General features: G+C 54.3%; 1 protein-coding gene across 2 annotated transcripts in view; it reads left to right on the forward strand.

The window, feature by feature from the left end:
• Positions 1-5,956: 5,956 nt before the first annotated feature.
• The window catches only part of LOC134428304 (collagen alpha-1(XXVII) chain-like), a 145,445-nt gene continuing 139,384 nt past the window's right edge, over positions 5,957-12,017 (forward strand). The window contains exon 1 of one of the 2 annotated variants that reach the window (XM_063174925.1): positions 5,957-6,562. In XM_063174925.1, the coding sequence (XP_063030995.1) occupies positions 6,507-6,562 (56 nt within the window). In that variant the 5' untranslated portion in view covers positions 5,957-6,506. The remainder of the gene's footprint in view (positions 6,563-12,017) is intronic. The other variant, XM_063174926.1, reaches the window with a different exon arrangement.

Genomic DNA, 12,017 nt, shown 5'->3' on the forward strand with positions numbered 1-12,017 from the left:
ACTTGCAGTGATGGCTGAGGCCAGAGAGGCCAAATTAGGAGCATCCATTGACCAGATCCCAGCTGGGCCAGCTTCTGCCATGGATGGTGAGACTTCTCAGCAGGCAAACGAAGCTCTTCAGCAGGTTTCTGCCCATGGTCATGTCCCTACAGGGTAGAGAAGACTTTAATCCAGGGCTTGAACTAGTGCCAGTCATTTGAGTAGAGCCCATGGATGTGAAAAGTGCCATGTTATCTGAATAGAAAACCCATGTTGGGATTAGGAAATCCTACACAGGGAATGACGCACCTGAGAGAGCCCCGCAGCCAAGTGTGGGGGTAAAAAGGGATAGAAACAGCCTCTCTGGCAGGAACAGCTCCGTGCCAGCCCGGCAGGCAGGGATCAGCCCTGGCCCGGAGCTCTGCTGCCGAGGCTGCTGATGCTGCAGCACGGGTGCTGAGTCAGCAGGGCTCGTTCCTGGGCACTGCCAGGGCTGCTGTGCCCGGGGTGCTGTGCCAGGGGTGCTGTGCCCCTGCCAAGGATGCTGTGCCCGTGTGCGGGCTGGGATCAGCCCTGCTGTGCTCCTGCCGGATGCTGTGCCTAGGTAGGGGCTGGGATGAGCTTTGCTCTGCCCTGCCAGAGCTGCTGTGCCCGTGTGCGGCTGGGATGAGCCCTGCTGGGCCTTGCCGGGAGCTGTGCCCAGGGTGCTGTGCCCCTGTCCGGGGTGCTGTGCCCGTGTCTGGGCTGTGATCAGCCCTGTTTTGCCCTTGTTGGATGCTGTGCCTGCATAAGGGCTGGGATGAGCTTTACTGTGCCCCTGCAGGGTGCTGTGCCCGGGGTGCTGTGCCCTGCACGGTGCTGTGCCCGTGTGCGGGCTGGGATGAGCCCTGCTGTACCTTCCCAGGGTGCTGTGCCCTGCCAGGGATGCTGTGCCCAGGGTGCTGGGCCTGAGTGTGGGCTGGGATGAACCCTCCTGTACCCTGCTGGGTGCTGTGCCCTGCCAGGGGGATGTTGTGCCCGTGTCTGGACTGGGATGAGCCCTGCTCTGCCTTCCCGGGGTGCTGTGCCCCTGCCGGATGCTGTGCCATGCTGTGCCATCCTGGGATGCTGTGCCATCCTGGGATGCTGTGCCTTGCTGGGATGCTGTGCCATCCTGGGATGCTGTGCCTTGCTGGGATGCTGTGCCATCCTGGGATGCTGTGCCTTGCTGGGATGCTGTGCCATCCTGGGATGCTGTGCCTTGCTGGGATGCTGTGCCATCCTGGGATGCTGTGCCATCCTGGGATGCTGTGCCTTGCCAGGTGCTGTGCTCAGGGTGCCGTGCCCGTGTCTGGGCTGGGATCAGCCCCTCTCTCCTGTGCCAGGTGAATCCCCTGTCCCTGCCGGCTCCCAGGTGTGCCCACAGCCCTGCTCTCCCTGCACAGCTCTCCCACCCCGGCTGGCACCACCACCCTGCTCCCTTTGCACCAAGTTCAGACACTCCTGCTCCAGGCTGGGCGTGGATCCCCAGCCCAGCAGGGAGTGAAAGGCTCTTTATCCCACCTTTCCTTCGCCTGTTTGTTTGATCCCTCCCACAAGTTTTTCCGGTGCCGCGGTTTTCAGTTCTGCCTGGTTATGCCACGGGTTTGAAACCTGAATGGGGTATTTATCTAAATATATCCAAACACATCCCTGTAATTCCTTGTGAGTTCTGGGGGCAGTGAGTGATCCAGGATGCTTTTTGGACTTGGGCAGAGGTGCAAATGACTGCAGTGTAATTCAGCTTGTGCTCCAGGCCAAGCCAAAGAGGGCTGGTAGGTCCAGGTTAGGCTGGGATTTCTCTGTTTTGTGGAGCTGGGCTCAGTGTGTCACACAGGGCACTGTGACACCGCCTGCCCTGGCTCCGGCTGCCTCCACACTTTTCTGAGAGGAGCAAAGAGACAAAACTACATTAATGAGAGCCTTGATGCTTAACCCAGCTGCAGCTCCTGAGCAGAGGTGGGTACTGGTTCTTCTGGCAAGTGGCTAAATAGGGGGGAATGTTTAAGGTGCTGTATTTGTTCAGGCTGTAATGACATGCTGCTTTTTTTGAGTGTGTTTCATCAAAAGCAAGAGTTCTGTTCCCTGACCCCCATGTTGTGTGGTGGCATTTCTTCCTCCCCTGTACTTTTTATTTTTTGGCTAATTAAACTAGTCAATTCCAATTCCTTTTTTTCTTTTTTTTTTTCCTTTTTCTCATTTCACTGCTATGCTGTTTTATTTCAGTTTATTCAGTGTTTTAAAATGGCTTCTATTTAAATTTGGAAGGGAAGAAAAATAAATCTGCTAAATATATTTCTATTCAGATCATATGTTGTGGCTTTTCTCTTTTTGAAGAATGAGGTCTAATTTTTGAACCTGAATTCACTTGGCACAAGTCTTGGCTTCAGCAATGTTGGGTTTCCTTTTGTTTTAAAGTAATTCCCTTTTTCCTACTGCTGGGATACATTTATGTCTTCGTGCTAGCAAAGCTTTCAGGCATGTGTTTGGTCTGAAAATGTTCATGGGAGCAAATGTGGGCAGAGGATTTGAGCATGAGGCTGTCAGTGAGTTTTATGGTGGTCCTTGGTGAGATGCTGTGGACCTGAAGCATCATCAGTCTTTTCCCACTACCCACTTTGGATAAATCTGTGCAAAAAGATGCAGCACAGATCGTTTTCCTTTCCTTTTTGTCCCTCTTTCTAAAAAGCCAGGCCTTGTTCCTTTCAAGTAGGGTGGGGTTTGGTTTTGTTTGAGGGAAAGGGAGTTTACTAAATATGTGCTGCATTCAGAAGAGAGAAAAGGTAGAAATAAGCAGGAGAGGGATTAACCAACAATTATGTGAATTTGGAGGTTTTTTTAATTGATTAAAGCTTTATCTTAAACACTTCAGCATGGCTAGAATATGTTTCTCATCGAGGAATGTGTGACTGAGAAACATGGAAAGAACAGCTGGGGGAAAAAATAGCTAAGAAAAATAGAGATTTTATGGTGTTTCTGACAAGCTGTGTCACTGCCTGTTGTCCCTAAAGTCACAGTCCTCAAAGCTGCACTGTTTGGGTCATCTGAGTTCCTGGGCTTTCAGAGGGGTTTGAGACACATTTTTCTGTGAATAGGAATTTCTGACAGGGATGTGTAACTTCGCTGCACCCTTCTGAGAAGGTTTTGTGGAGGACAGAGGAACTGTGAGGCTGTTAGTTAACCCCAGTCCCAACACTGCTTGTTTCAAATTTTTTGCTGTCTCTGCTTAAAACTTCATCTGCTATAGTGAGAAAGGAAGCAAAATGCAGATGCTTCAGAGCAAAGGTATGAATAAAATCTTCTTTCTATAGAAACTGGGAGATGGAAAACCACAGCTCCAGCAAGCAAGCACAACTAAACCAAATATATGCATTAAGGGAGAGAAGCCCTTGGCATGCATGGGAGCAGAAGATGTCATATAGGAGATCTGATTTATGGGGGAAACCTCAACATTTGGCCACGCTCTGAGGTCAGGTTTTTGAGTAAAGCCTGCATTGCTGACTCAGGCCAGTGGGTCCTTGAATTTTCTGGTCTGAACGTGATGTAACATCACTCTCCTCTAGCCTCAAATTCAAGCACTTGGTGGGTCAATGTGGGGTCCTGCTTGTGCCTGTGTTTTGTGTATTTTTTGTGTATTTTTCGTGGGGAGTGGGAAGTTCAGTGTCCATGCCCAGCTGTCCTTCAGTTCTTCCCCATCTCAGGGGATGGATAATGCAGTAAGACACAGAGCACCTTTGTGGAGGGAGCCCCTGGGGTGCCTCAGCCTCGATGGCAGAGCCACGCTGGGCTCTGGGGGCTGTGCTGGGTGCTCAGCACCTTGCAGGGCCTGCCCTGTGCCCTGCAGCCCTGACCCTTTACCCTGGGGATCCTATAGCCCCTGCACCCTGTCCCCTTGTCCTGGGGGTCCTATAGCCCCTGCAGCCCTGTCCCCTTACCCTGCAGCTCCTGTCCCCTTGCTCTGGTGGTCTTGAAGCTCCTGCAGCCCTGTCCCCTTACCCTTCAGTCCTGTCCCCTTTGTCCTGGGGGATCCTGTAACCCCTTCAGCCCTGTCCCCATACCTTGTAGCCCCATCCCCTTGCCCTGGGGTCCCGTAGCCCCTGCAGCCCTTTCCCCTTACCCTGCACCCCATCCCCTTTTCCTGGGGTATCCTGTAATCCCTTCAGCCCTGTCCCCTTACCCTGGAGATCCTATAGCCCCTTCAGCCCTGTCCCCTTGTCCTGGGGGTCCTGTAGCCCCTTCAGGCCTGTCCCCTTCTCGTGGGGATCCTGTAACTCCTGAAGCTCTGTCCCCTTACCCTGCAGCCTCATCCCCTTGCCTTGGGGGTCCTGTGGCCCCTTCAGCCCTGTCCCTTATGCCTTGCCCTGTCCCCTGCCCTGTCCCCTGCCCTGTCCTGCAGGCCCTGCCCCTCAGCGCTGCCCTGCCCTGCTCAGGGGTGCCCGGGGTGCCCCCCTGCCCTGCGGCAGCGCTGATCCTGCCCCTCTGGAGGCTGGATCTGTGCTCATTAGCTGCTGTTTGCTGAAACCGGATACCTGGGGCACCCCCGCCAGCGCGGAGTCCCCGGGCCGCAGCTATTTAAAAGGACAAGGGCGGCCTCAGAGCTCCCACCTCTCTCACATCCATGTCCCTCCGCCCTTCTCTCCCGGATCCCCGCAGCATCCATGACCCACGAGTGCCGCCACGGCCCGAGGGGGACGCGCCAGCCCCGGGGAAGGATTATCTGCTGAATCTGGGGAGAGCCCAGAGAGCCCCGGCTGGCCCCGGGCCCCTCAGCCCGGCCGCCTCTCCCGGGCTGGCGGCGCCGGAGACACCTTGAAGGGCAAGGAGGGAGGAAGGGGCTTTGTTTCAATTTTCTTTTTTTCCCTCCTTTTTTTTATTTTTATTTTTAGCTGTTATTATTGTTTTTAAAGAAGCAGCAATTGCCGTGAGCTGCTGGGACAATGAATGCCCAGGGCCGTGGGGTTGCACGGAGATGCTGCTCGGCCTCTCAGCTCGCTGCAGAGTAAGTGCCCGAGGCAGAGGGGCTGGCAGGGGAGGGAGCAGTGCAGGGACACCCAAGGGTGCAGGGACACCCAGGGGTACAGGGGACACCCAGGGCTGCGGGGGCACCCAGGGCTGCAGGAGCACCCAGGGGTTCAGGGGCACCCAGGGGTTCAGGGGCACCCAGGGGTGCGGGGGCACCCAGAGCTGCAGGGACACTCCGGGCTGCAGGGACACCCGGGGGTGCAGGCAGAAGTGTCACCGCTGTCCCCACGTGCTTCAGGGACCTGCTGGTGGCTCCACAGCTGGCTGGGTGGGACTTTGGATGAGGAGGGGAAGCAGGGATGAAGGTTTTATCCACATGTGAAAGTCCCCTCTCCTGGCAGAGCTGGCCAAGAGGATTTGGGATCCCGCTTGTTCTGGTGGAGCTCACACAGGGAAACTCGCTGCCCCGTTCCTGCCCTTTGGGCTGCAAATGCCATCCCTCGGGGCTGGGATGAGAAGGGCTCTGGGGATGCTCTGGGGAAGCAGAGCAGGGCAGGGGGGACTTTTCAAGGAGGGGAACGGGAGCATGGGGGACTTTTCTCCTCCAAGCCTGAGTCCCATCCACAGGCTCCCAGTTTGGTGCTCACCTGCACCAAGCGCTGATCCCAAGGGAAAAGCCATAGCAGGAACTTTATAAGGTGGGTCCAGGCCAGTTTGGGGCTCCTGGACAGGTGAGTGCAGGGGGCTGCAATTTCCATCAGCAGAAGGGTCTGTGCTTCCCTCTCTGGAGCCTGACAGGGTCTTCAATTCTTTCCCTGCAGTTCTGGCCAAAAGAGATTCTTTTTTTCTTTCTTTCTTTCTTCTTCTTCTCTTCTCTCTCTCTTTTTTTTTTTTTTTTTTTTTTTTTTCTTTTCAAATTATTTATTTATTTTGTATAATTTCTCGTAAATGCTTCGCTATTACAGAGGAGGGCAGCAGAGAGAGGCAGTAAGGACATCCTTAAATAATTTTCATTTCTCAAAATCTGCCTTTTCCTCTTCTCTCTAAGTCCAGAGGAGAGATCCTTGGGGGGTGGGAGGCACATCTGCATTGCAAATAAAAATAATAATTACAACCACCAGCCAACCAACAACAAAAAATGTAACAGCTAAGAGAAAACACTTGAAATCACGGACTTTGGGAATCAGAGATCACAGAAATTGCACTATTTATAAGGAGAGGAGAAAAAAAGGCAAGAAATCCAGCGACCATGGGCCAGCCCGGCTTCCTAGAGTGTACTTTGTGTTCTCTCTCCTTTTTCCAAGGTAATTGCAGTCTGCCGAGAGGGAGTTAAATGGGATTAAAAGATCTGTGTAAGCAAAAGGACCCAGAAGAGAAGGAGGAAGGAGTGAGCCGTCCGGGCCAGGGGTGTCTGTGACACAGCCGAACCCCTTAGCGAGGCACAGAGCCGAGCTCCTGGGAAGGATGTACCCACAAACCGCCTCACCCCCCGATTTCTGATGGATTGCCGCAAAAATTGCCCGAAAGAGACAATGCACTAAAACGTGATGGAGCCGGAATCAGAGCCGGTCTCCAGACTCAGAGCTACAGCGGCAGGCAGGGGGTGAGTACAAACTCCGCTACTCCGCGCTGGGGAAGGGAATCCCGGGCGGGCTGGGGGTGCCGGGGAGCCGCAGGGATTTGGGAACGGGCTGCGGGAAGACATTCCTGTGCCAGGGGATGATGTGAAAACTCCCGCTCTGGAGAGGAGAACGGGCTGTGCGGGCAGGGAGGCCACGCTGCGGAGCGGGGCACGGGGAACGGGGCTGCGCTGTGTGCGGGGATGGAAGGGCAGGAGGAGCCCCCCGGCACCCCCAAACCCAGCACAGGGACAGACAGCGGCTCCCAGCGCCGGGGGCTGCTCCGGGAGGCCCCTGCAGCCCCCAGGCTGATGCAGGAGCGGATCTGCTGTCCCTCTCAGCCTCACCCTGCGCGGGGGGGTCCCAGCCCCTCCTGGGAGCATCCTGGGGATGCTGCTGCCACGCTGTCCTTTGGGGACACGGGGACACGGGTGGTGCTGCGGGAGCTGGGAGAGCCCGGGGGGCTGAGGCTGGGCGCTCTTCATGTGCTCGGCACACACAAAACGCGGCTCCCTCTCCATCCGTGCACGGAAGGATCCCGGCGCACAGCCTGCCCGTCCCCCTCCTGCCACAGCCGGGACCGGATTTTACTGTTTTCATTGTTAAACGCGTTGTTGGTGGCGGTTTTGTTGTTGTTGTTGTTATTTTTCCCGGGATCCCGCAAGGGGTTAATCCCGCTGGCTGCGTTGTCGGATGTACTGATGATTTACCGACACTCCCTTGGAAAGGCTGGGATTCTTCTGCCTGGCAGTTTGAAAAAGTTGTGTACAGGATCCCTGTGCCCGGCTGGGCTGGGAGATGGGGGAAAGAGGGGCACCGGGGCCGGAGGATTTGGGGGCAGCCCCCCTCCAGTGCCGGGGTCACCCTGCTGCACCCACCCCATTCCAGAGCCGGGGGTGGATGGGGAATGTGCAGCTCCCTTTGGAGGCTCAGCCTCTGTGTGTGGAGCCACACGGAGAGACCAGAGCCCTTCCCAGGGGCTGCAACTGCTCTCCTTGACAAGTTTTCTGTGCGTTTATATACTCACAAGGGCTGAATCTCAGCGCTTTGGGGTTCTTGCGGTGTGGGGGTTTTGTTTGGGATTTTAAAAATAATTATTTATTTATTTATGGCTGTGGCTGTGGCGTGTCTGGTAGCTGCAGCATCTCGCATTTACACCTCTGTAACTCTGTAGTGCTGGGCATGGTCTGGGAGAACCGGCTGGGACCGTGCAAGGGTGGCTGGCGTCAGAAAGGGAGCAGCCCCAAGGAGGGGACAGACACAGAAAGGTTCCTTTGAGCGAGCAGGAGCAGCGTGTCACACACAGCGAGGGGACGGGCTGCGCTCTGCAGCGACACTCGGCACCAGCACAGCCGCTGGCAGGGCACCGGGCATCACCTACCCATGGGGACAGCGAGATGCTGCCCAGGTGCCAGGTCGTGCCCGGGGACAGCCTGTGTGAGCGCGGTTCGGACCCAGGAGCGGGCAGAGCAGGGGATGCGTGCCCGCTCTGCCCCGTGTGTGCCCGGCTGGCACAGCCCTGGAGCCGTGCAGTGCCCTGGGCAGTGTGCCCTGGTGCGTCCCGGTGCCTCGGAACCAGCGCCCTTTGTCCCGGGTGCTCCCTGGGCTGTCCCCGCCGTGTGCTGCTCCAGTCCCTCCTCAGCAGAGGTCGCTTGCTGCCCTTCGCATCCTTTCCCGGAGGGAATTTCGGTGCTGGGTTTGATTCCCTTGGCTGAGCGCCGTGCATCCCACGGCTCCAGGGTCCCCTTGAGGTCACTGCTCCTGGGGACGGTGCCCTGAGCCCGTGGCTGGCATGTCCTTGGGGTCACCAGGCCACCCTTGCTGCCTGGGGACAGCTGGTGATGGGAGTGATCCCTGTGTGGCACTGGGGGTTCCTCTTGTTCCAGCACTCCTGCAGCTTCTTCTGGAGCAGGGCTGGTGGCACTGGGGGTTTCCCTGGTTCCAGCACTCCTGCAGGTTCTTCTAGAGCAAGGCTGGTGGCACTGGGGGTTCCTCTTGTTCCAGCACTCCTGCAGCTTCTTCTGGAGCAGGGCTGGTGGCACTGGGGGTTCCCTCTTGTTCCAGCACTCCTGCAGGTTCTTCTGGAGCAGGGCTGGTGGCACTGGGGGTTCCCTCTTGTTCCAGCACTCCTGCAGCTGCCTCTGGAGCAGGGCTGGTGGCACTGGGGGTTCCTCTTGTTCCAGCACTCCTGCAGGTTCTTCTGGAGCAGGGCTGGTGGCACTGAGGGAGTTGGTGGCCCCACAGGACACCTGCAGGTGACAGTGGCAGGGCTGGCTCCTCAGGGGAGGAGCGGCAGTGGCAGAGTGTGCTGGAAGACTTGAGCTGCCAAAGTTTGTAAAAGCAGAAGAACACAAAGTTGTACAGGCTCTTCAAGCTTAGAGTGGCCCTCTTGGCGATTTTTGGTGAGCACAGGCCCCCCAAAACTGAGAGGAGGGTTTGCATTGCATGCACATGGAGCACGTGTCCAGGTGCTGTTCCACTGCAGTGATTTTGGCCCATTCAGCCCCAGTGCCGCTTGGTGGCCATGGAGGAGGCTCGATGCTCCTGGAGACCTCAGATGGTGACAGCCTGCTGTCCCAGCCCTGGGCTGGTGGCACAATGCTGCCCTGGGGCTGCCCGGCCCATCTGTGTGCTGGATGAGAAATGCACACGTGGTACCACAGCATCCACTGGGCACCATCAGGGTGGGTCAGCCTGGGAAAGCCTAAAAGGGCTGCAGGGAGCCATGGATCCTTTTAAGAGGAAAAAAAAACATTGCTTGCAAGCTGGGCAAGTGGTCTGGGGACAGATCATGGCACTGCTGGACAATTCCAGCAATAGGGTGGAAAATGATGTGTGTGCTGCGTGCTTGGGGGTAGAGAGGAGGCAATTGCACCTGGAGATGTGTCCCGTGAGGGATAGACAGTGTCATAGTCCAGGACCACCCTCCTGCTACTTCCATGTGTCTGAGTGTGTGCTTTATTAAAATAAAGCTCCAGTTTCATCCCCTTTCTGCACTGGGCTGAGGGGTCAAAATCTGCCCTGCTTAATATCTTTGTTCATGGAGATTGTTACTGACTGAAGGCTGCCCAGGTTTGTGGTGAGACTGGTGTTGGAAATCTCTGCCCAGGGACAAACACAGGGTTTGTGGGGTTTATTTTTCCCCTCTTGCCTTTCTTTGCCAATTTGTTTGGGACATGAGTAGAAATGATGGACGCTTTTACTGAAGCAAAGGGAAACAATGGGGAATTCTATATGGCTCTGCCAAACCCCATTCACAAAATGAAGGAATGCAAAGGCGTTTGTTGGAGGGACAAAAAAGGAGTTAGATGACAGATCAGGCTTAGCACTTCTGTTTGTGGAGAGGGCTCCAGTTACTGGAGAACACAAAGGCCAGGGCCAGCGCTGAGTGTTGTCACTTCACACAGCAGCAAAGCCAGTATCCCAGACAGACAGACAGACAGACAGAGGGATGGGAACGAAGGGCAGAGGAGTGGTGGGTTCCCAGGAAGGATCCCCCACTGTGGAGAGCTGCTGGGAGCTGCCTGCAGGGTGTTTGAGCCTTATCAGTCAGGCATCTCCCATGTGGGGAAGCAGGTTGGCCCCAGGAGCAGCCCAGCTCTGGGCAGGGACACCTTCCTGTAGACCAGGATGGTCTAAGCCCTACCCAACCTGGCCTTGAACACTTCCAGGGATAGGGATTTCATTTTTCCTTACTTAATATTGACATTTTCTAGACCACTCTGGCTTTTTAGTATTTTTAATGACCTTAAGAATGGATTTCTAGGGGCTATATCTCTTTGCCTGCTCAATACTTTTCCTTAAAAATGGAGCTGCTGAATGAGTATTGAAAAGTAATAGTATTTCAGTTGTTTCAGAAACTTTGCCCTTATCACCCTGAGGCTTTGCAGCAGTGCCTGTGTACAAAATCATTGCCTGGAGGTGTAAGTCAATACCTCATTTATACTGCAGGAGAGGTGCAGAAAAGGAGTGAGCAGGGTCAATATGGGGACATCCACATAGTTGTGTGTTTCCATTGCTCTTGCCAGAAATTTGAGGGGGAGTGGAGAAATACCATCATTTCCAGAAGCCCCAGAAGCTCCACAGAGGAGGCTGCTGGTACAAAATAAGATTTCTACCCCAAAAAGCTGGGATGGAATCGATGCACAGTACAATTTAGAGCCTCAGTTTGTAGGTTGTGATTTCCTTCCTGTTTGTCAAAACTTACAGAATTATCACCTCCAGTCGTGTGCAAAGGATCTTAAGCCACACGTGCATTTTCTCCTTTTTAAGATACAGTCTGATTTACAGCTAGAAATGCAGGTTTGCCTTTCTTGAAAAGCAATTTTCAGCCTCCAGCTGGCTTTGTGGTCTTTTGAACAGGAAGAATATACACCTGAGTGGAGAAAAGTGGTGGGGGAATTGTTTTTCCACCTTGCAGTAATGTTTGCAATCTCAAAGCCATTTCCCCACTGTAAATGAGGGAGAAAACAAAATAAAAAATTAAATGCTGCCATGGGTCCTTGAAATATTTCCTTCAGCTTCAACCCATCATATAAACAAACAAGATGTCAAAATCAGTTGGATTTCTTATTTTAAGTCAGGGCAAACCTTTTATTTAAAAAAAGCTGAAATTGTTCCAAACCAATTCCAGAAATAGTGGGGAATTAGCTGATCACAATTATTTTACAGGTTGCCTCAGCTTTGTCAAATTGTCACTTCCTCGAGGATAATTTGTGACCAAGTTTACCCTGAAGGCTGTTGTGTTCCTGCTGTCCTTAATTCAGTGCAGGGCTCCATCCCAGCCCTGGTCTGGTCAGAAGGGTATGAGGGTGTTTGTGCCTGTCTGTCCCTCTCAGTTGTGCTTTTCCTTGGACTCCTGGCACTGGGCAGTTCCCTGATCCACAGGAGTTTGCCAAAAGCAGGGAAGTAAAATTGAGCTGTAGTCAGTCAGTAACTTCAGTTTGCTATAAAGGGAGTTGGTGTCTGCATTGGAAAACTGTAAAGGCTCATGTGAGCTTACATCATGTGTGCTCTGGGGCATCCCTACACCCAGGGGCTGCAGCAGAGCTTTGGGTTGGAAGGAACCATGAAAATTCATCTCATTCCATGCCCTGCCATGGGCAGGGACACCTTCCACTGTCCCAGGCTGCTCCAAGCCCTGTCCAGCCTGGCCTTGGGCACTGCCACTGATGGGGCAGCCACAGCTGCTCTGGCCAACCTGTGTCTCACCACCCTCACAGGGTATTTCTTCCTAATATCAACTCTAAATCTGCCCATCTTCAGTTTAAAGCCTTCCTCTTTACCCCTGTCCAAAGTCATTCTCCATCTCTCTTGGAGCCCCTTTAGGCACTGGAAGGTGCTCTAAGTTCTCTCTTGAGCATTCTCCTCTCCAGGATCCTCATTGTGGTACTCACAGAGCCTGTGAATAAAAGAAATAAATGCCTTCAGTGGTGTCTC

The sequence above is a fragment of the Melospiza melodia genome, chromosome 22 (genome assembly GCF_035770615.1).
Source record: "Melospiza melodia melodia isolate bMelMel2 chromosome 22, bMelMel2.pri, whole genome shotgun sequence".
Taxonomy (NCBI): domain Eukaryota; kingdom Metazoa; phylum Chordata; class Aves; order Passeriformes; family Passerellidae; genus Melospiza; species Melospiza melodia.